The sequence below is a fragment of the Stegastes partitus genome, unplaced genomic scaffold (assembly GCF_000690725.1).
Source record: "Stegastes partitus isolate 25-593 unplaced genomic scaffold, Stegastes_partitus-1.0.2 Scaffold44, whole genome shotgun sequence".
NCBI lineage: Eukaryota > Metazoa > Chordata > Actinopteri > Pomacentridae > Stegastes > Stegastes partitus.
The window spans coordinates 1-23,000 of record NW_007577775.1 but is presented as its reverse complement, the minus strand read 5'-3'; the positions used below and the strand labels follow the sequence as shown (position 1 = coordinate 23,000).

Here is a 23,000-nt window from a genome sequence, read left to right as displayed (position 1 = left end):
AAAATCATTCTGTAACACACCTGCACTGATAAAGGACCCAATTCTTGGTCCTATTCCTGAAAGAAGTGCTGTTTATGGCAGTTTAATAAATCATTATTCACTGAGCAGCACCAGCACGTGTCTGCAGTTCTTTCATGAGTTCCTCCACGTCTCCAGACAGTTAGACTGTACAGTTCTGAGCAGAATTAAAACAGTCCTTTTGACACATCTTCAGAGTCTGTGTTTAGATTGTACAGTACCTCAGGCCACTTTGGCTCTTGACATAATCAGGTCACTTAATAAGAGATCAGTTCAAGGAGCCTCTGCAGCTATCTGCTCCACACAAACAAGGAATCTTTGTGTCCTCAATAGGAAACTTGTAGTCGTATGTGATCTCTTCATGGACACTTATTGGCTGCCGGGAGTATATTACTATCTTCTTCTGAGACTCCACAGTGATGATCTTTGCATAGCAGTTTGGCTGTAAGACAAAACAAATCCAAACCTTTAATGAAATTATAAATATACTAAGTATCAAGGATCATATAAATGAATTTTGATCTCATTTAGAATCACTTCAGTCTCTAACCACAGCACTACTAGTTCTTACTCACGTTGCAGCTGTGGTTGATAAACCTGGCTAAGTTCCCACATTTAGTGGCATCGATGATGGTGTCCTGATCAACCCGGAACAAATAGCTGCTCCCAATGCCCTCCTCCTCGTATCTCTGCTCCCTCATGTCAGCGATGACCTGAGGAGAATCAAAACACATATGACTGTTCATGAAAGTTGTTTATCACAACCACTGGGCTCCTGGAAACTACCCAGAACAGCCAGGAGGCCCCAGTGGAGCAAAGGAGCAGTTCAGAGAAACAATCAGGGGGAAAGTGGTTTATGGGGACATTGGAGGAGCTGCTTGCATTATGAATTTGTGTCTGATCCTTATCATTAGCTTGTGTTTGCTTTACCTGTCTGATGATTTGGCCCACATACTCGATCACCATCTCATCAGCTGCTATAGGCTCCATGGCAAACAGGCCCCACTCATGGATGTGACTCCGGCTGAAGCGAATCCTTTTCTTTCGGAACTGATAAATGAAGTTAAGATTAGTTTAACGACAAAATTGGACACTTCCCATTTGTTAACACATACTTCAGCTCTCGTTAGCACATAACTGTGGTCTTCAGGGAATTATGTGTTTTGAGCAAAACAGATTACATTGGTCACTACTCTGTAAGTGTATACACATTTATGAATATATATGCATATATTATTTTGGTTATAATAACAAAGCTACAGAAAAACAGAAACAAATGATAAATGACCCAATTATTATTGAACAGAGCAGAACACTGGTAAAAGATTGTAGTGTTTTTTTTTAGGTTTAATATGCTTCCTTGAGGTTGAATTCAGAGTTTTTACAGTTTAACTTATATTTAGTAATACCTCACTTACCTTCAGCTGATTGAACTTGACCAAGTCACTATCACAGCTGAAAGAGGACAGCAGGCGGCGCTGTTCAGACCTGAAGTCAGATCCAGCACGCAGTGATGTGGGCTGCTGGGCTGGGATGCAAATTCCCTGCTGAGAAATATGTTGGCACTGAATGGAACAAACTCCACACTAACATAATTTCTTATTTATTTGTGATTTTGTAACATCTGTCCAGGGACTACAGATGAAAAATAGCCTCTGGCAGACTTACAGCAATATTTATTAATGTGCACTGTCCCTCTTAAATAAATAAAAACTAATACATAAATAAAGCATCACAATTTGTCCTCTTCAATACCTGAGCACTTGTAGAAGGAAGCTCAGTTGCCAGCTTTGTATTGTTGAGGTATTTCATTTTATCCTTCCTGCTGATTCTGTAGAAGCCTTCACTCCGAGCAGAGCCGGTCTTGTGGTTTGGCTGCCAGGGTTTGTGTTCCTCATTCTTCTCAGTGAGGACTTTCGTCAGTGAGCAGCAGTTAAGGATGTAAACAAACCGAATATGATACACAGTACTGTATACCAATAAAAAAGGTTGGTTATACATCTATATTTACTATGTATGAGTACATTGATGGTTACATTACTGAGGCAATTCTCACAATTTACTGCAGTTCTCAGGGTTTTGACTTTTTTCTAAAATTTCAGGCTTTAAATTTTTTTTTTTCAACTCAAGACATATAGAATTATGGAATTAATCTCAGTAATGTGTGCACGATAAAGAATTATAAGATAATCAAACCCATCCACGCTTAATTTACTGTAAACTCGCTTTGATGTGAGTCTATTTTAACATGAAACTGTTAAAAGGATATGAGGATGAGGTATCCAGAGGGTGTCACTGAGCCACCCAAGGCCATTATCCTGCTCTTGCAGCCTTTCATAGGTACACTGCAGCAGTCTTGCATCTTCTTCATCCAGGCCCTCCTTCCATACACTGTGAAGGATCCTCCTCTCCTCACAGAGTGAACGCCACCTGCGAGGACAACTAGCAGAAGAGAGCGAACTACTGATTCTCTTCAGTGACCACCGTTGATGACGGGCTCTTCTTCTCCTCTTCAGCCTCCTCCACAGTTTATGTCTCAATAAGGATTTCTCTTCATCCAAAAGGCCAGGCATATTCTCCAACCCCTGCAAGGGCTTGGTTCTCACACCTGAACTGATCTGTCCGTCACTCCCATCAGCAGTGTCAGATGAAGAGTCAGAGAGGCTCCATGGAGAGGACACTGTGACAGGAGAACCCCGAACAAAGTTGTTAGATAACAGAGGCAGTGAGGTGGTCACCATTAGTGTTTTCCTCTTGTGGACTATGGCTCTTCGGAGTAGGATTATGTCTCTTCCAGGAGTTTTTGGGGCTGTGACATATGGATTGCTGGACGGCCGCAGAACAGCTGGTGAGCTATGTAGAGATGGACACACTGTGCTACCTTCAGCCATCTCTCTGCCAGGTGTTGCTGGAACTCTTGCAGAGCTGTAATGAGTCCATACACTTCTTTCTTCTCTCCCAGGAGTTTTAGGCATCTCCTGAGATAGAGGATATGAGGCTGACAAGGGGTCAGAGGAAGCTATGATGAGCTCATCGTTTGCTGAGGAGAGGGAGAAGACTTCATCTGCTTCATCTGAGTCTTTACTTTCCAGTTCAATCACAATCCCTTTGCCTGGCGTTTGTGGTCGTTCCACGTCCTCCACAGCTGGAGATTTTGGTTTGCTTCTTATCAGAATGTCAGGGTCACTGTCCACCAAGCAGCCAGTAGGAGTGAGAGGCCTCAGGTTGTCTATGTTCACTGCAAGCTCTGCTGTCCATTCAGGGCTGTCCATCTCCCCGTCAAGGCCTGGCTCCTCTGCTACACAGATCAAAAGGAAATTGTTACAGAATCATATCTACATTATTATTTAATAATATCTATAAACAATAATTTAAAACTATGAAATTTGGGAAAAGTAGAGGAAACCTTTCGAAAGCCAATTAAAAAATCTTTTAATGACACAAAGCAGAATTTAAACAGTCCTAATGGTGCAAACTAATCCAATAAATTGGTATAAAACACGTTGGACAAATAACCTGCAAGTCCTATCGGTGATGGGGGCAGTAGTTCCTGAGGCTCACTGGTTTGGCACTCCATCATGGCATCCAAGTTGCAGGTGTCTTGTTGATAGGGTGTGTACTGGTTCTCCTCTGCTTCCTCCCTATGAAACAGATCTGACCAGTCCTGCAGGTCGAGATCCAGCTGAGCACCGGGAGTAAGTGGCGCTGAGGGAGTAGGAGGGGGCTCAAGCTCCACTGAATCTTCATCTGATGAGATCACTACACACTCATCACTCCTGCTGTCGTCATCGTCCATGTCTTTATCTTCAGTACTGAAGTCAGAGAACGAGTCCTCGAAGCTCTCCGAGTAGAAGGAATCAGAGGAGTCGAAGTCTGAGGAGCACTCGTTCTCCCCTGAGGAGCTGCTTCCTGAACAAGTCTCTATAATTAAAAAGAAACAAAACTGTTTGTTCACAGGTCTATTATTCATTAGTGTTCAGTGTTACACTTGTATAATCTTTTACCATACCGCTGTCGAAGCATTGCACTCCGTCAGCAGTTTGGAAAACTACAGCAGCTTCTTTTTCCATCTGTTCCTCTGCCAACTTGTTTTCTCCCTCTGGATTGTTACTGTCATCACCGTCATCATGATCACCTGCGTCAGACTAATCAGAAAATAAGTTATATTATGCAGCCTCATGAAGTTAAAACTCAACAGTTTATCATTTATAACACTAAAAACTGAAAACAAAAGCAGTGACACCACACTGAAACTCTGACCCACAGAGTCACAGTTAGTTATAAGCAGTTTTACCCATTTACCATGATTTGAAGTTCAACCGGCACAACAGCCCCCACTTTGTCTAAAATCGTTTCTTCTTGAAGTGTGCTATCTTCTTCTTTACTCTCATCATCATCACTGTCAAGTTGTAGTGGTCTTGCATGTCTGCGTTTGGCTCTCTCAGATGCAGGTCTTAACATATCGTCCCCTGGTTTAACAGCTAATGGAGAGAAAGTAACACAGCTGATAAGATTACACTGAAATAAACAGGTAAGAAAATACACAGTAAATTAGAGTTAAATGCAATAAAAGCACTGACCAGAAATTTGATGAGTACAACATGGCTCATTTTCCATCTCTTCAGATCTTTTCCTTTTCACCTGCATAAAAATAAGACATTTTACATTATATTAAATTCAGCATCACTCAGCAGTGAAATGCTTGTTTGTTCTAGGTGAAATTCAGCCCAACAATTTTACCCTGAAGGATGGCAATGGAGGTTTTTCGCCCTGCCTACTGATGTGACCAAGGGGGCTTATGAGTTTCTTCTTCTCTTGTACACTTGCTGCTCCACTTTTCAATGGAGAAACCTGAATCTTGAAAGAATAAAAAGGCAAGCTTATTAAATGTGTATTGCAATTTGATGACAAGGAAAAACGTTTTCATTACAAAAGATCTAAACATTACAAAAAAGATTTGTCCTAAACTAAATTTCCTTATTCATGTGATGAATCATGTGACCATTCTGAGATAGCAGATGCTGCAGAGAACGTACCTTTGTTTTCTGCTCCTGACAATCCCACCAGTCCTCAAATGCCTTAAAAGCGACCCCTTCAATCATTCTACGTGTAATGTCCTTCTTAATGATCGACTTCAGTTCATCCATGAGGACTTCTAAAACTTTTTCTGCTGTGATCTTGTGGGGGTTTTCCTGCACAAGCTGGTAGTCCGGTGGTGGCACAAAGGGGTTAAATGTGGGAAAAGGCGAAGTGGACCAGGGCGGGTGAGGGAACGATAAAGGCGCACTGCCATGCCTCGGAGGGTTCCCCTTCTCCAAAGGTCGTGCAGGCTGTAGAGGTAGGGGGTACAAGTGCACAGGAGGTGGAACAGGAGGTGGAACAGGCGGTGGCACCATCAAAGGTGGAGGGGGTCCGAGAAAAGTTGGTGGGGGAGGCATAGAAGGAAGAGGTGGAATGGGGATGCCAGCGTGATGGCCCAGAGGTGGGATCCATCCTGGAGGTGGGATTGGAATAGCACCATTTGGTAGGCGAGGTGGGACCGGTGGAACAGATGTAGGAAAGGGAGGAATGGGGAAAGGGAAAGGGGTTACTGGTGGATGAGAACACCCAGCTGTAACAGCAGGAGGAGTTTTGGGGGTCAGGTACTGAGTGGTGCTACTGAGAGAAGAAATGGATGGAGGCTGAGGGAGAGAGATGTCTTTTGTTGGTGTCAGAGCTCCAGATTCTCTGTTACTTGAGTGCTCCTTTTCTTCATGTGCTGCATGATGCTCCTGAGTAGGACCAAAAAAAAGAATCTGACTTTACAGTTCCACAGCAATACTTTTACACGGCAATTACATGTAAACTACAACTTTTATTTTCATGATGGTGTATGTAGAGATGTAGAGGAATTACCTTTTGGCATGATAACGACTGAAACTTGTGTTCATTGTTTACGTGAGCCCTCCTTTCAACATGTGTGTAATCACATGAAATGGGAGACTGGGAGTTTCTTGTTAGAAATGAAACAGCTTGAGTAGTTTCATTCTCTTCATCTTCGACAAGCAGTGCTGGATTGGGATGTAGAACATTATTATAGGTCTGCTGGTTGATTCTTGTAAAGGATCCACAAGTTGTTGGAGTCCAAACAATTGAGTCATCTAAGAAAGGGGCATTAAGAGCTGAGCAAGGTGAAGCTGGGCTGTCCTGAGAGTTCGCATCAGCCTCTAAAGACTGTCTATCAAAGTATGACAGATCAGAAATCTGGCTGTTTATCAGCAAGTTTTCAATGCGGGAGTCCAAACTCTCTACCTTTGGCTGGTGGTCATCTGGTGGAGGTGATGCTATTGTTTGCTGGTCAGTTGTGAAATTAAAGCTCAGGATGCTGACAGAGTTGCAATTCAGAGGTAAAGCCATAGCACTTGTGTTGACTGCATCTCTGGACTCCTGAAAGGGGGAGGACAGGCTAAAGGAAGCCTCCTTATTATTGTGAGTAGAGGATTGTGCATTGTGACCCCACAGTGCCAGCTGGCGGCTGCTTTGGGTCGAGAGGGTGTGTGGAGGCTGTGATTGGCAATGCTTTAAAATTAAGTTAACCTTTGAGGCTCGGCCCGATCCCCTGTGATACCGCACAGGTTTACGAAGGCAGAGTTCTTGTCTTAAAGGTTTGGGAACACTATAGGTAAAGGGCTCCCCCTGGAGGATTGGAGTCGCCTGAAGACTGGAGTAGCAAGAGTCCTGTGAGAGAGGAGTCGCAGACAAGCAAGGAGTGTGGGGGGTTCCCTGAGAGAGTGGTGTCAGTCTGAAGCTGCACGGTGTATCCTGCCAAATACTGGAGTAGGCTGTGTCCAGAGAGAGGGGTGTAGCAATGCTGGTGGGGCTGGAGACACTCCCTGATGGGTGCGTGGCTGTACTGCCCTGTACGACAATAGAAAGAAAAGAAGACAACAAGTAAGAAATATTATTCCTACAAGAAAGATGTATAACAGCTGGTTTATAAATATCAAATGCTTCAATATTCAAATAATTATATGCAGCTTTAGGGTTTTTCCTGGCTCAGATTGGGCCTTTGAGCCATCCACAAAAGTGAGTCTCTACATGGGAATAACCCTGAGCTTTAAATGTTTACCAGCAAACTGTCGATCAAACTTTGAAGAGCTCGCTCACTGCTGCCCACTGGCAATGTCTGCGGGGTATACAGGCCGCTTAACAGGAGCTGAAGATACCGTGCCCTATTTTCACCTGAGGAGTCGGATGTTGCAATTAGTTATCCCCATTCAACAACATTTATAAATGGAAACATAAAACTTGGAGGCTTACCTTTAGGATCAATTTCCACATGAATAACATTTCCCATCACTGATGTCTGATGGAGGTTCTGAACAGCGTCTTTCGCGGCCCTCACTGTGTCAAAGACCACCTTTGCGATGCCTAAATGCTTCTTGTTCTTAGGATTGCAGAATATTTCCACGTCTTCAGTGTTGCCATATTTTTTGCACATATTAGTGAGGAACGTCTCCCTCACATTGTCATTCAACCTGGAAAATGTCACTTCTTTGGGAGGAACAGGACCAACGTACCATTCATCAACCTGGAAGGACACAGATGAGCAACAAGCATTAGTTTTTATTATCAGAGCTGTTGATATTGCTATACTGCAATGATTATAACAATTACCTTAAATTTAGTAACCAAAAGGTCAGTTTTGAAGCACTTGCTCCACAGACGGCAGATTCTTGGATCTCTGACTGTGTCCACTGGAAACAAGCCTAAATCCTCAACCTGACAGACACAAGCCCTCATTATGAAGCTGAATACACAGTGCATGCTTGTTAGACGCTACAATATAGTGTTAAACTACAAAAAGCAGACAATAAAGATGTTTTTTAAAATGCTCACGGGAATGTTGAAATATTGTCCATCGTAGCGGCAGACTTTGTACAGTCCTTTTGTCAAAGCAGGGTCAATAATCAACTTCCAACTTGTCCAGTGTTGAGGCGGCGTCTCTCTCTCAGTACTTTGTTTTTCGCTTTCCATTACATTCGTCAAAACCTGGAAAAAAACAACAGAACAGTCTGCGTTTGCTGTCATTGGACACGAGGCTACACATCGCTGTTAGCTAGCTGACGTTAGTCCCCAGCCAGAGGTTAACACACCCCGACAGGTGATGGAGAGCATCACCTGTAGCGTCATCTTCGGCTGAAACGCGACACCTTATTCCGACAAACACGGACACATACTTCAGGATAAGTTTGACAAAACAATTTGTTTTCTCGCTTACCTGCACCGGAGGTTTGTTCTTTGATGAAGCAACATCGTGAAGAAGCTGTTGTGACACTTCGTCAGCTCGTCGCCCAGGTTCAGTGGAGGATCCATCCGCCAGCAGACAGACACGGGATATAGGTCCTTCACCGAGGCGGAAGAACACTAAAGGTTCACTAACAGGTGAGAAATTAACATTGATATATGTATATATACATAATTTACTTATTTTTTTTTTAATTATTTCTATAACAAAATAAAACCACAAAATAAAAATTTAAAAAACGTGTTACTCTCACACAGGAGATTGAATAGACCAGAAAGAGGGAGAAAAAGGACACATATTATATGTGTATATATATATATATATTAGAAATAACACATTTTCTGGTTTAGTGGCCTACATATATAAATCAGTTAATATATGAAACAGTAGCAGGTTGATATTCCAATTCAACTTATTATTATTAGGATCTGCCATTATTATGTAGTTATTATAATAAATTATATTATTATGTAATTATTATTTTTATTGTTATTTTTATTGTGTGATTATATATATACATTTATAAATGTATATTTTAAAGCAGTTATTTTAAAACAATTAAATAATTAACTGTTAATTACAAATTAAAAATAATAACTAGAATATTAGATATAGATTATTTTACGTTATATTTTTCTATATGTATTTGTGCATATATCATAGAATATTTTAAAACTAGCATCATTTAAATAACTAGAGAGCCCTCAGTAAAGGGGAATAGTTGCCCAGTGTATGCATGTTTACCTGATCCTGTGTTTTACTGTGCACCTACTTTAGGATAAACTTGCCTTGATTTTGCCTTAAAAAGATACGTAATGATATGTAACAAGAGCTTAGTCTATCATGTAACAAAGATATTTTGCATGGAGGGGAAGCGTTTTGCTGTAATTTACGCCTACGGCTCACCTAAGATTTTGATGTTAAGTTTGACCTTGACCTTTTATCCAAGGTCAAATGTCACATCACCAATATGGGTTCCTATCTGATTGTAATAAAAAAAATGTTTATCTTACACCTTATAATATATATAATATATATTAAGTTTCAGGTTCAAACTCCTCTCCTTTAAAGCTCTAAACTGTTATCAGACATTTTTTTTAAATTGTGATGATTTACCACCTTCAGTGTAACCATGACCTTTGTCTCAAGGTCGTGTGTTACATCACCAGTTTATAGGTCTCGAATGTCTCCCTAAGTTAGTATGTTAAACTTATGACTTTTTGTGCATTTTCAGTCATAGCTGTTTTTGTGAAAGGCGACCTTTGATCTCTGCAGCAGTCACCAATGCATGTATTGACCCCAAAATCTAATCACTCTGAGAAGGGACCATACCGAGGTCATATATGAAGTTTCAGGTTCAAACTCCTCTCCTGTAAAGTGCTAGACTGTTAACATACAAAAAAAAAAAAGCATGCACACATACAAAAACAAACACACGGAGACGATTATTCTATAGTTATCCATCAATGAACAACTATAATAACTGGAGACAAAGTATTAAAATTGATTGACATTATGGCTTAATAAAGATATTATATTTAGATTTGTACTAAAATGCTGCAGCCAACACAAGGTAATCTGAGCACGTTTAAATACTTCAGACAGAAGGTGGAGCAGTTCATTCGGAGAAGGTGGGACTATCTGTAGGTGTGTTTCATCATGTGAATATTTCAGAAGCATTCCCAAACCCCTCAAACTATTCATACCACCGCCTCCATGCTGCTGCACACATGACTTGAATGTAATTCAGCCTTCCTTTGATTTCTTTTGTCTACACTTTGTGTTTGTCTCTGGATTATCTCTGCAGTGTATATACACTGCCAGGACCGGCTGTCACTGGAAGTATCCTTCCCCATTTGTCTTTTCATAAAACATGACCCACAAAGGATTAGGAGCAAGCAGAGGAAACACCAGCCAGCCAGAAGAATTTAAGGTTGTTATTGTTGGAGACAGGGGTTGTGGGAAAACGTCGCTGATCACAGTTTACAACAAAGGAGACTTTCCAGAGGTAGGTAGGACACAGTGAGACTCAATGACACATGGTTGCAGTATTTTCAGTTGTTGAATCTTGGATATAGGGATGAACGCTGCCTGAAATTCATTTCAATGCAAAAGCTAAATAAAACAAAATATGTAAGATTCAAATGAACATTAGAAAAATCATTATTTTCAGGAACATATTCCGTCTGTGTTCGACAAGATTGTTGTCAACACAAGGTACAGAGGACAACACTTTCGACTGCATCTTTATGACACTGCAGGTGAGGCCTCATTCTTTACATGCTCTTCTGAAATGACCTTGTTGAACAGGTAGCTCAGGACTGTGGAAGGTGTGTCATGTCAGTCCTAGACCGCATGAGAGAAACACAACAACATATTTCATTAACCTTAAATATACAGAATCATCAAAACACTACAAGTTATGGTGGTTAAAATGAAGTGAGGTTGTTGTTTTTGTTTCTGTTTCACCAATTTGATTACATTTTGTTGTTTTTGTTTCCTTTTGGTTCATTACAAAGCACAAAAGTTTGTCATTTCAATTGCATATTTTGATTGTGTCAATGTCAGGCCAAGAGGAGTATGATCGCTTGCGTCCCCTCTGCTACCGGAACGTAGACGTGGCACTGATCTGCTACGATGTCACGTGTCCTTCAAGCTTTGATAACGTCCTCGTGAGGGTATAAATATATTGTCTCTTTATTGTTTGTACTTTGTGTGACTCAAAATGTGATAGATTTTCATCCATGCATTATTGTCATTTTGCAGTTAGTGTGTCTCTAAAACACCACAATATTTACATGTCTTTCAGTGGTACCCTGAGATGCAGCACTTCTGTGTTGGGGTGCCCATTATTCTTGTTGGGTGCAAAGCAGACCTTCGCTCAGACATAGTCCTGATGAGGAAACTCTGGTCACTGGGCCAGAACGCTATCACGTATTTTCAGGTATTCAGCAAAATCATCTCTTTTGACTGCCTGTTGGTGTGCAACTGAAACTAAACAAAAACTTACAATTTCTGTATTTCACATTTCACTTTGTTTTTGGAATAAAACTTTGTTCTGACAGGGTGAAGAGGCCAGAAGAAAAATCAGTGCTGTGCTGTACCTAGAGTGCTCTGCCAAATGCAGAGACAATGTGGATGATTTGTTCAGGGAAGCCACAAAACAAGCGCTAATGGCAACGAGAGTGCAGGACGAAGTCAGCGAGAGTGGGAGTACGTGTGCCTTGTTGTGATGCAGCTCATGACTTTGACTGTCAGTGTGAGCTGCACTCAAGCTCCATGTCCCTGCATTTCCTGTGTGGTTTTCCTTTCGATGTCATAGTTTGAGATGTGTTTTATTTAGATTATAGCGTGCACTTGTCTGCTTTTCCTGCCATTTTTATACATGTAAATATTCATTTAAAAATGCAAAAGAAGTATAAAATACATCTCACAAATCATGTAATTTTTTTTTTATTATTCTCAAACTGGCAACAAAAAAATCTTGTTGACTCTTTTTGATGAGTCACTAACACCACACATAAGCAAAACTTACAATACAGTACTTACTGAAAATTCACTTTAAAGCTGTGCATTGATAAAAGCATTGTAACCTCTCTATATACAGTAACATACACTTGGTTAAATAAATAAACCACAACAAATAACCAAAGTAACATGGCTTCGCTGTTCTGTTTTTGAAGAAGGCACAAGTGGTATTTCCCATCAGAGGTGTCCCAGCATGTGCACAGTTTACCTGAATTAACCTACCTTCATTTAACTGATACTGCCATAATGACACAGAATTACATTGATATAAACACTCAGTTAATTCAAAATCACATGATAAAAATGCCAAATATTGACCAAAAGCTGATATAAAACATGCATATATTCTCAAATAACTTCAGTGTCATGTTGAAGAACAGAAAATTTTAGGGGGGCATTATATAATGGGATATAATGCACTCATGAGAAAATATTGTTATGACACTATTGTGTACCAATGTTACAGTATTGTCAATAAAGAAAATGACAAATCCCAAGTAAAATAATTCAGCAATGTGCCACAGGACAATGAAAACACAACCCATATCCACGCTTGACAAAATCTGTAACCTAATGTGTGAACATGCTCAAGCTTGTAAACTACGAAAAGTACAAAACATACAAACTTACACACATCTGCAATGTGTTCATGCTTTGTAACAATACAGTCAGCACTTCTTTGTAAATCAGTAACCCTCTGTAGGGTTTACAGTGTTTTTGAATTGTAAAAGTGATGTGAAATTGAAAACATTTCAAATGTATCTGCCTGGGATTCATTTAAGACACCTTTAAAAGGAGAAAAAAAATTGTCTTGAACACAGACACAGGCTCAAATTGCTGCCTTAATTACTCGAATTCGAGTCCCACCAAACCGTTTCTGTAAAAGTTTGTGTACCGCATTAACACACTTTGATTTGAGGCACTCCCTGTCAGCATTTACTTTTAAGTGCTTTGTTGCCTCAGATTGCACACAAATACTGTTGGATGGTAGCATTAACATAGTCTATCTGTTTTGTTTTAGCTAAAAAACAAATGTTTTTTTTTTATCCGCACTGATTCTTTGAGCTCTTTAAAAATGGTGCTCACAAAATATTTGGCACAACCTAAACCAACTGGTAACTATGTTTGAACAAGGGTTTAACATCAGCGAGCACTAAGGCCAGGTAAGGTCACCAGACTTCATTTAGAGCAAAAAGAATTAAAATAAAAAACTAATTAAGCCAAGATGGATGCCACTGTAGGGGGAGATTATAAAATATACCCCCATCAGCAGCACAAAATAATGTGTAAACAGTCTGTTGCACATTAAAAAAAACTGCAGACAGACAGAATAAGTGATAAGTTTTACCACAGATTTCATTTACATGTGTACTAAAAAAAGAAGTTAAATCCACATTCAAACATTTTCATTTGTTTGATCTGATGTGGATCCTCCTCATAAGGACACCTCTGCAATAGATGGTTGATATTACTTTTTACTCTCATTTGCACTCAAGCAATAACTTATTATTCTTTACTATGTAGAACATTTGTCTTACACAAAGTCAGTATTTGCCTAAAGATTGATAATACCAGTACACATAAGAGCCCACAGGAAGTAACCTTGAGATTTCAACCCTAGAAGACATTAGATTATGATGATGATAAAGATATGTTCTTATCCAATTCACAAAAATGTGCATATGAGAGTAAAAACATTTGCATTCAACCTAAAGAGAACTGATATATAATGTGTAGAAGTTTGGGAACATGTACTATATAAAACTGGACTGAGTAACGTGCAATACACAAAGCTTGCAATTCCAAAAGTAAAGCATCTGAGCAAATTTGCTAGACATAAAAAATAAAGCTTTTATATAAGATTTCCCAGTGGAAGCAGTGCTGAATGTCTCTGCTACAACATATAAATCAGGGAAAGTGGACGGCGGCCTTCAGGTCATCATTCTCAGCCCTGTGGTCTAGCTGGTTCTGGAGCCGAATGACCTGCTCCAGCTCTCGGATCTGCCGGTCCGTTTTATGACTGACAAGCGTGCGGTAAAAGTGGACGGCAAACACGATAAAAACAATTCCAAATGGTACCATGATGCACGTGGACGCTATGGCTGCGGCCTCGCCAGGACTTATGGTGCTGTTATTTTCTCCCGCGTTGCTTTTGAGGGGCAAGAACTTCACCCAACACAAGAGCATCACCTCAGTCAGGAAGAGGAGGGTGCCGATGACGGTGGAGAAAGCCCAGGCCAGTTCTATGTGGCGGTGCATGCGCTCATGGGGAGATTCGTTGACCGAGTTGAGGTTGTGAACGTTGCTGACGGCCTCCAGATTAGGGAGGATGCAGGTGCTGATCATGAGGGCAAAGAGATGCACTGCAACCAGGACTGTGGTACAAGCACTGAAGGCTATCAGCAGCCCTGGAGGATATTTATGATCCCTCTCCAGCTGCACCTCCACCATGGCAACCTGGGAAAATCAAACAGGAAAACAGTTAATATTTGCAACACTGTTTATGTGCATTTGTAAGCTGATATCCCTGGATGCACCAATCTGATATGATGGATCAGTATCAGTACTGATAGACAAGTGGGCAGCTCTAAGTTTTTTCATTTGTGTTTTTACGCAAGTAAAGCTGCTCGGCTGCGAAGTTAAATGTTAGCAGCAGCATGCAAGTGCTGTAAGCAGAATCTATTACACTCCACAATGACTTCCTCACAGTGAGGTAAGTTGGAAAACAGAGCAGTGGCATCTGATTAGTACTGAGCTGAAGTATTAGAATGAATGAATATCATGAGAGAATATCTTACACGGCATTGTGTTTAAGAGGTTTTGGAATTAAAATTGGAGTTAGATACAGCTGTCACATTCATTACATGTTAGTTTAAGATTAATTGCTCGATAAATAATTGCAATTGTAGATCCAGTTATCTTTTTGGCTTTGGCTTTGCAACTGAATCCATGATGTTAATTTTACTGGATGCTTATTGCCATGCATTCAGTCAAACATTAGAAATCAAGCACCTTGTAATAAACAGGTGAGGCCACAAAACTGTAACAGAGAGAACTTAATATTGCAAATGACATGAATAATATTATTGTTCATTGTTTCAGCTGTCCTTCCTGCAGATAGGAGAGGGGTTACACAAATACACTGTATTTTATATCTGCACCTGCAACTGGAACATCATGATAACAGAAGGCAAGATAATAATTTCAGGAGAGGAGAGACATGATGCGGTCTGAAAGTAGATGCCAAAATATGTCCATAAATGTCCGTGTCTGCAATTGACTCAAACAAGTTGGAAAATATCAGCATATCGAATATGGCAAAAACACAGTATCATGCAAGGAATTACAGGTGGTATTTACAGTTGAAACCAGAAGTTTACATACACTGTATAAAAAGACATAAAACCTTTTTTTCTTGCTGTCTGACATTAAATCAGACTAAACTTTTCCTGGTTTAGGTCAGTTAGGATTACCAAAATTATTTCTATTTGCTAAACGCCAGGATGAGACAAAATCTTTTTTTAAGCGATTTTTTGTTACTCTTTTCAAGTTTATATACATTTCCTAAGTATTTGGTAGAATTGACTTTAAACTGTATGACTTGGGTCAAATGTTTTGAGTTTCCTTCCACAAGCTTCTCACAACTGTTTGATGGAGTTCTGGCCCATTCCTCCTGACAGAACTGGTGTAACTGAGTCAGGTTTGTTGGCCACCTTGCTCCACACATCTTTTTATCTCTGCCCACAAATGTTCTACAGGATTGAGATCAGGGCTTTGTGATGGCCACTCCAGAACATTGACTTTGTTGTCCTGAAGCCACTTTATAACTAATTTAGCGGTATGCTTCGGGTCATTGTCCATCTGGAAGACCCATTTGCGCCCAAGCTTATAACTTCCTGGCTGACATCTTGAGATGTTGCTTCAATATTTCCACATAATCTTCTTTCCTCATGATGTCATCTATTTAGTGAAGTGCACCAGTCCCTCCTGCAGCAAAACACCCCCACAACATGATGCTGCCACCCCTGTACTTCACAGTTCATACTTCTCAGGTTTGTAAGCTTGCCCCTTTTTCCTCCAAATGTGACGTTGGTCATTATGGCCAAATAGTTTAATTTTAGTTTCATCAAACCACAGGACATGTCTCCGAAAATGAAGGTCTTTGTCCCTGTGCGCATTTGCAAACTGTAATCTGGCTTTTATATGTTGGTTTTTTGGAGTGATGTCTTCTTCCTCTCTGAGTCGCCTTTCAGTCCATGTCAGTACAGGACTAGTTTCACTGTGGATAATGACACTCTCTGACCAGCTCCAGCAGCATCTTCACAAGGTCTTTTACTTTTGTTCTGGGGTTGATACGCACATTTCACACCAAAACACTTCATCTCTGGGACACAGAACCCGTCTCCTTCCTGAGTGGTATGATGGCTGGACATTCCCATGGTGTTTATACTTGATATAATTGTTTGAACAGATGAACCTGGAACCTTCAGGCATCTGGAAATTGTACCCAAAGATGAACCAGACTTGTGGAGGTCCACAGTTCTCTTCCTGATGTCTTGGCTGATTTCTTTAGATTTTCTCATGTTGTCACAAAAGGAAGCAGTGTGTTTGACTTGTGCCTTAAAATACATCCACAGGTGTGCCTTCAATTCACTCAAATGTTGTCAATTAACCTATCAAAACCTTCCAAAGCCATGACATCATCATCTGGGCTCTCCCAAATAGTTTAAAGGCATAGTAACCTTAGTGTATGCAAACTTCTGACTTTGAAGAAAGTAGTAGAAAAATCTCTTTAAAAATCTCTCTCATTGTTCTGGCATATATCAAATAGAAATAATTTTGGTAACCCTAACTGACCTAAAACACGAAAAGTTTAGTCTGATTTATGTCAGACAGTGAAGAAAAAAAAAGTTGTCTTTTTATACAATGTATGTAAACTTCTGGTTTCAACTGTACATTTCAGAAATAGATCAAATTTTTGTATGCACCATCAGCCATAATTTTTCAAAAACTTCACCTTTAAAGATATTAGTGTTGGTGCCGGTGTTGTGCCAAAAACTGATCTAATTCCACAGTAGTTTTTTTTACCAGTAGAAATAGCTTTGAAGGCCCAGCTCAACTCATTTTCCACTTGCCAAAAAGTGGCCGTAGCACCTACATTGTGACTGAAATGTTGGTAATGCATCAAAATTATGGATTTCATTCATTGTTTTCATTGTCAATTGATCTGTTGATTATTTTCGGGATCAATTCATTAGTCCTTCAGTTTGCAAAGCTCAGAAAATCATGAAAAATGGCGATCAGAGCTTTCTAAAGCTCAAGATGATGGCCTCATAAGCCTTGTTTTTTTGTTTTGTCAACAACTCAAGGAGATTCAGGTCACTGTCATAAAGAATTAAAGAAACATAGAACATTCAAGAGAATTTTGACAAACTGATGACTTATTGCACCTCTTGTACAATCCTAAACGTCAGGCCTGATTATAACTGAAAACATTTCTTTGGTCACAATTATTAAATTACAAGAAATGTTAAAGTTTCTCAAACCTTTGCCGTCACCACAGTTGCAGTTATGCTATTTGCATGTTATGACTGTTTGATGCACATACAAGCAGCTGTTGATGTAAATGAACTGAACGGTAATCACTTTTTGGCACAACATGAGTGTTACTGCTGCCCTGCGGACTACTTTTTATGGCGGAGGACAACCCTGGATTTGGGGGTGAGCACAGGCCAGCCCTCTTAAATTTACATTCGTTATTCTTTGGCCGCTATAATTCCTCTGCAGCTCCGTCAGACTTACAGGAAATGTGGTGCAAAGTCACACATGACCCAAGGAGCCGCTCGTTCCACATATTATGACCTTTGTTTTTTTAATGCATTTGGTTCATTAAACCGTGTTTGCGGACGGAAAATAGCTCTTAATAATAAATATTATCGCTCAGCATGCGTCCCCGGCCCGTACAGTGACGGTATAAACACGGAATCTGTCCACAATAATCTGCGTCACATAACACGGTTCACGGCCTAAGTTCGCCTCCGTTCCCACCGTGAAACACAAGTCAAACCACTTACCATAGCGAAGCCCGACAGCAGAGCCGAAGTGCGACTGGTGGCTTTAAGTTTGGCTCGACTCAGGTAAAGTTTTCTCCAGGACAGAGCCTGCAGGGAGTGCTCGTTCAAACTCATTCCGAAAGTTCTCCCACCGTTGTCAATAACTTTCACGAATTACATAAACCGCGTACTTTTACAGGATGCAGCACGACGACAGACGAGAGGCAGCAAACTTTAGTTCCAGTATCGGAATATATCAGAGAACATGTGAGCAAAAAACAAAAACAACAGTCGACAAAAAAAAAGCTTGTCAAACTTTGTCAAAACTTTACCGCAACAGCTGACTGTCAGAATCTATCAGGAAACACAAGATACCCACAATCCAACGCTCTCCGCAGGCTGCACTCACTTCCACTCACTGCGCCACTAATAGACCAGTGAAGAAAAAAAAACTAACAGACTAGTCGTCAGGACTCTGTACCATCTCCTCAGCGGGCACATAAATAGTGCAATCCAATTTTTGTGCAATTTTGCGGCTTTATTGCTGCAGTGTTTCCTGCATTTACATGTCAGGAGGTTTGAATGTGATGAAATTTCTCTTGCAGCAAAAAGGAAAAACACAGATAAACTTTAATGTCACCAACAATGATACATATAGTAGTGGCATCGTCTGCTGTAAATCCAAAAAAAAACAAAAAACAAAATTGACTGATAAAGTAGATTCATATGAGAAAATACTGTTTGTGAAAAAGATGGCATACTTTTTGTATCAGTAGCTGTCATTCTGGTGACTTTGGGTTAAATGGAAATCATCTGTATTTATATAAGTATGATATGTATAGTGAAGTTCATACTGGTGTGCTTTGTATATGTGGAGATTTGTAGAGGAAGTTTTTATAAGCAGGAGACAATGTATTATGTTGGTTTTGTAATGTGTAAATGCATTTCTTTGCTCACAAGATTAATAAAAAGCTTCATAAATATCATAGTAATCACAAATACTAGCAATGCACCATAATATCAGCATCATCGTTGATACTGGCCAAAGTCATGACATTTTTTCATACAGTAGTGGTATCATAAATTATTTTAATTGCTGTATTAGTTTTATTTTTTTAGTGACTCACTCTTTATTATTTAGTTAATACTACAGTACATTACACTAAATTGAATTATTTAACAATAATAAAAGTTAATACAAATTTAATCCTTGGCAATTAAATTAAAAAGAAAAGCACGAAAAAGCTAAGATTTTTTTGTTGTTGTTGTTTTCCATTGTGCTGCTGCAGCAGGTCCTTTTGTCAGTTTGTGGTTTTGGTGAGAAAAGTTTGCAGGCCTCTCTGTGAAAGTTCACACCTCTGACCACAAAGTGCAACATAGCTAGCCCTATTTTTGCAACACTCAGTGGTACTATAGATTAGAGTGGTGAGATCAGACCTGACTTGAGCTTGCAAAATCAATTTTTGTTGTACTATTATGGTAGTATATGTCAGTATGACTTAGTCAAAGCTTAAGCCAGGAATGCAGTCTTGTTGCTACTGCTCCCTTCATTCGGGTGCTCCGACATTTATCACCTTTACATGTTGTGCACTTGGGAATCTGTCCCTACACAATCTTCCTTTGAAGAATCACAAGCACCAAAAGTGATTCAAGAACCCGTAGAAGCAAGACAAATCCAGGCTTACTAAACCTGTATGCTGCATGCTTAAACACTGGGTGGCATCAAAGTAACACATTTTCAAACCCTGCACACGGTTACAATTCACTGTTGTATCGTCAGAATTATATAATACAGTCAAATCTGGAGTAAATCATGTCTTGTGTTGACGTTATACTCAAGGCCATCGCCTATGAAATAAAGCAATAACTATAAAGTTAAAGTGTGGACTCTTATCTTTAGTTGAAGGCTACCTACGTCAGATGAATTCTCTAAATGTAGTAACTGTAAGTGGACTTATGCATTGTACATGCATAATTGTGCCAGTTGTAATTGGAAAACACTAAGTCATTGTGAGTAACACTTTTTTTTTTTTTGCAAATTACTTGACATCTCCAGAGGCTATAGACATCTTAATTTTTTTTTCTTTTGACTTTCAGCCTGTAAATGCATAGCTTTGTTGACAACATTTATGGTTAGTTTCATAAATGCCACTGTTTATTCATTGTAACAGCAGCTGTCATTAATAGGGATGCTCAATAATGCTGGCATCATCTGTGGTACAGGTCGAAGAGGGCTTTAAAATTAAACATCAGCATCAGCCCCCCAAAATAAACATTTTCAGGCTGACAGTGTCTATCAGGGAAAAAGTTTGCAATTTTGTTTAAAAATGCTACATAAAGATAAATATGGCATGTTTTACATTTAAGTTGAAGAAGTCTTGTACTTAATAGATGTCACCTTACATAACATGTTGGATCTGAAATAAAGCAATAACTTTGAAGTTCACCTTCAGTTTAAGGGTGTTTACATTTGGCCTCTGTCAGATAAGGTATGTAAATATTGGAGATGGCAAAAGTACCCAGATTCCTTACTTGAGTACTTTTTGAGTGGGTTGGTGCTAAAAACAACCCCTGGCGAATGTGCTGCATTTTGCACAAACCAAAACTCCAGGAAGTATTGGCATTCAAGAACAGTCCGTCAAACCTCAGGAAACACATAGAGTTAAATCATTAGCGCTAGCTACGTGTACAACCACAAACAATCACATCATATCTTTAAGCACAACCTTCCTCCAAACACACAACACACCAGCCTCCAAAAGCTCACACGTCTTGTCCTACCTGGACATCCAGCCAGTGTCTCTCCTCACTCTGTCCTGACCCTGGACGGTGCGCAGCTCTCAGCAGCACACACCTACAGTCCCACTCCACCACCTCGGACAATAAGTCTGTGACCTGCTGCTGCTTCAAATCAAGTTTATTGTCATTTTGCTGTACATGCAACAGTAGCACAAACAAGATGAGAGAGCATTTCTTCGGGATCCAAAAACTAAAAGCAGTTAAATAACAAGCAAGTGTTTGCATATGCAGATTAGCAGTTCAGCATTGTGACAGCTTTTGGAATGAAGCTGTTGATCAGTGTGGAGGTTCATTTCTTCGGTGCTCCGGAAACATGTGCCTGATGGCAGCAGTTCAAACAGTTTATGGTAAAGGGTGTGAGGAGTCCCTGACAGTGTTCAGTGTCCTGCTCCTGCAGCAGCTCTGGAAAAGTTCAGAGCCAGCTGGCTGTCTGTCTGTCCGCCCGGAACTATGTCATCTCCTCCAGCTGTACGGCCGCGGCTGGGATGGTGTCATGGAGCCATGTTCTTTTCAGCATATTTATTTACTTATGTATTTATTTTTATAAATATTTTATCTAAAGTGCTCAGAGTAATTTATAAAGTGCATGAAGTGACTTTAGTGCAATCCTTTTTAACCTCCAGTCTTTACTGCAAGTGCTACAAGCATTGGTCGGAGAATGTGTTGGACTTGAAAACGTAAAAGCATAAATATATATATTCTCTTTTAATTTGTGAGGGGGTGCAGCTATAGCTCACCTGGTTGAGCTGGCATCCCACGTACAGGGCCACGGTCCTGATGTGTGGAGGTCGTGAGTTGGAATCCAGCTCATGGCCGTTCCCCTACATGTAGCAGGCTCGGTCAGTGATGTGCACCACCAGCTACATTCAGCGACTTTTCTGACAAATGTATGGAGCGTGTGGAAAGAAAAAACTGAAGAAAAGAAGACCCCCCCCCCCAAAAAAGACCCAAAAAAGATCCACATTTGAATGAATGGAAGCTGATATTTTTCATTGTCACTTCACTTTTCAACTTCAACTTATTAGTTATCAATCACACATCACTCACTTTACCTTGTCACACCTATTTTAGTAAATGTAACTGGTTTATACTCATTGCATATTGATGCCAGATGTAAAAGGACAAAAATAAGTTATCATATTTAGTAGTTTTAAACAAATCCATCATGCCCACTCTCTTTCAACCAATCACACAAGGATGCAAAAGCACCAAGTCACTAGCCAATAAGGGGCAACTTTCCATTAAGCTCTGCCTGAGCAATGTGTGTGCAGTCGATAGCTCCGATTACATTAGGACTACTGGCCTTCGCTACAAATTGCACTTCTACGTCGTCCTGTTCAACTGCAGTATGGGAGCTTGATGTACCTGGCTGACATCCGGATAGTTCCACCCCACACAGCTCAGCTCAGTGTTGACTGGCACAGTCCCAATCGGTCGGCCAGCTCCCTCTGAAATGACCCTGTGCCTAGGAAGCCCAGTGTGGTCAGCACCTGTGTCTGCACAGGTAGGACATGGCTCCTGGCCGTGTTGCGCTCCAATAATAGCCGCAGTTCCACGCACAGTTCCAAGAGGATTGCCGTCGGGAACCTAAAGCGGCTGATGAGCCAGTCAGGTTTTTGGGGACCGAGAGGATTTTTTGATTCAGGACAATCCTGAGACAAAAACTTCTCTTGGTCTCTGAAAACCTGTTCTCTTCACACTGCTCTATTGGCAATATCCTCCAACAGTGCCGAAGCTGCCATTGTTGTTAACGGTATCTTCTGCACCATTTTACGCAAACTTTTATATCAACTCATCTGATTACAAACACCTGGGTGTGTTAATTGTTCATCTGAGTGTCTCTAATGTGCATATCACTTTGAGGAATTACCTTTTTTTAACATTATTTTTTGCATTCCCAGCATCACCTCTAAGTGTTGCCAATGGCTCAAAAGCAATAGAAACGTGCGCCAGTCAAGAAGTTGACATGGAGACTGTACATTTCCACCATCATTTCACTCTTGATACATCTGAACGTGAGCGTGGAAAAGTGCGTACGCTAAGTTTTTGTACATAGGCACCCTTTGTACATGAGGCCCCTGGTCTGGGAGGAGATCCCTCAGGAGAACATGCGCCACCTCATTCCACATCCAGACCTCCATGCACGCCCGCCGATGGGGGGGGGCAAACGGGTCTGTTGTCCCGGGCCCAGAGTGGGGTGGGGGGCCCAGAACTGGACCCTCATTGAATTATGGATTTTTTCCCCAAAGAAGGGCTATTAATGGAAAGAAACAGTGCAATATTTGAGTTAGAAGTTTTAATTTGTTTTCGTCTGA

General features: G+C 40.4%; 3 protein-coding genes across 3 annotated transcripts; 1 reads left to right on the top strand and 2 right to left on the bottom strand.

Annotated features, from left to right (window-relative positions):
- Positions 1 to 286: 286 nt before the first annotated feature.
- Positions 287 to 8,034, bottom strand: LOC103375807 (histone-lysine N-methyltransferase SETD1B-A-like). The gene is made up of 16 exons (XM_008306126.1): positions 7,897 to 8,034; positions 7,675 to 7,779; positions 7,318 to 7,588; positions 7,127 to 7,239; positions 5,914 to 6,915; positions 5,055 to 5,789; positions 4,759 to 4,875; positions 4,599 to 4,659; positions 4,404 to 4,499; positions 3,535 to 3,939; positions 2,288 to 3,313; positions 1,774 to 1,940; positions 1,437 to 1,562; positions 949 to 1,068; positions 594 to 731; positions 287 to 460 (listed from the first exon to the last, which is right to left on the bottom strand). The coding sequence occupies exons 1-16, from the start codon at positions 8,032 to 8,034 to the stop codon at positions 287 to 289; spliced, it is 4,794 nt and encodes a 1,597-aa protein (XP_008304348.1).
- Positions 8,035 to 10,047: 2,013 nt separating this feature from the next.
- On the top strand, positions 10,048 to 12,489 carry LOC103375472 (rho-related GTP-binding protein RhoF-like). Its single transcript, XM_008305776.1, has 5 exons — positions 10,048 to 10,313; positions 10,479 to 10,566; positions 10,874 to 10,983; positions 11,115 to 11,249; positions 11,371 to 12,489. The coding sequence occupies exons 1-5, from the start codon at positions 10,179 to 10,181 to the stop codon at positions 11,536 to 11,538; spliced, it is 636 nt and encodes a 211-aa protein (XP_008303998.1). The 5' UTR covers positions 10,048 to 10,178; the 3' UTR covers positions 11,539 to 12,489.
- LOC103375480 (calcium release-activated calcium channel protein 1-like) lies at positions 11,743 to 18,298 on the bottom strand. The gene is made up of 2 exons (XM_008305783.1): positions 17,908 to 18,298; positions 11,743 to 14,290 (listed from the first exon to the last, which is right to left on the bottom strand). The coding sequence occupies exons 1-2, from the start codon at positions 18,019 to 18,021 to the stop codon at positions 13,742 to 13,744; spliced, it is 663 nt and encodes a 220-aa protein (XP_008304005.1). The 5' UTR covers positions 18,022 to 18,298; the 3' UTR covers positions 11,743 to 13,741.
- Between the last annotated feature and the right edge of the window lie 4,702 nt (positions 18,299 to 23,000).

What these genes read in the sequence shown, in the direction of transcription:
- LOC103375807 (XM_008306126.1), bottom strand. Translation starts at nt 8,034, where the DNA reads ATGGAAAGCGAAAAACAAAGTACTGAGAGAGAGACGCCGCCTCAACAC. An exon ending in GTCAGGAGCAGAAAACAAAG is followed by an intron (nt 4,876 to 5,054) that starts GTACGTTCTCTG and finishes TATTCTTTCAAG; the next exon opens with ATTCAGGTTTCTCCATTGAA. An exon ending in TCAAGTTCAATCAGCTGAAG is followed by an intron (nt 1,069 to 1,436) that starts GTAAGTGAGGTA and finishes TTCATTTATCAG; the next exon opens with TTCCGAAAGAAAAGGATTCG.
- LOC103375472 (XM_008305776.1), top strand. Translation starts at nt 10,179, where the DNA reads ATGACCCACAAAGGATTAGGAGCAAGCAGAGGAAACACCAGCCAGCCA. An exon ending in ACAAAGGAGACTTTCCAGAG is followed by an intron (nt 10,314 to 10,478) that starts GTAGGTAGGACA and finishes CATTATTTTCAG; the next exon opens with GAACATATTCCGTCTGTGTT. An exon ending in TTGATAACGTCCTCGTGAGG is followed by an intron (nt 10,984 to 11,114) that starts GTATAAATATAT and finishes CATGTCTTTCAG; the next exon opens with TGGTACCCTGAGATGCAGCA.
- LOC103375480 (XM_008305783.1), bottom strand. Translation starts at nt 18,021, where the DNA reads ATGAGTTTGAACGAGCACTCCCTGCAGGCTCTGTCCTGGAGAAAACTT. An exon ending in TGCTGTCGGGCTTCGCTATG is followed by an intron (nt 14,291 to 17,907) that starts GTAAGTGGTTTG and finishes TGATTTTCCCAG; the next exon opens with GTTGCCATGGTGGAGGTGCA.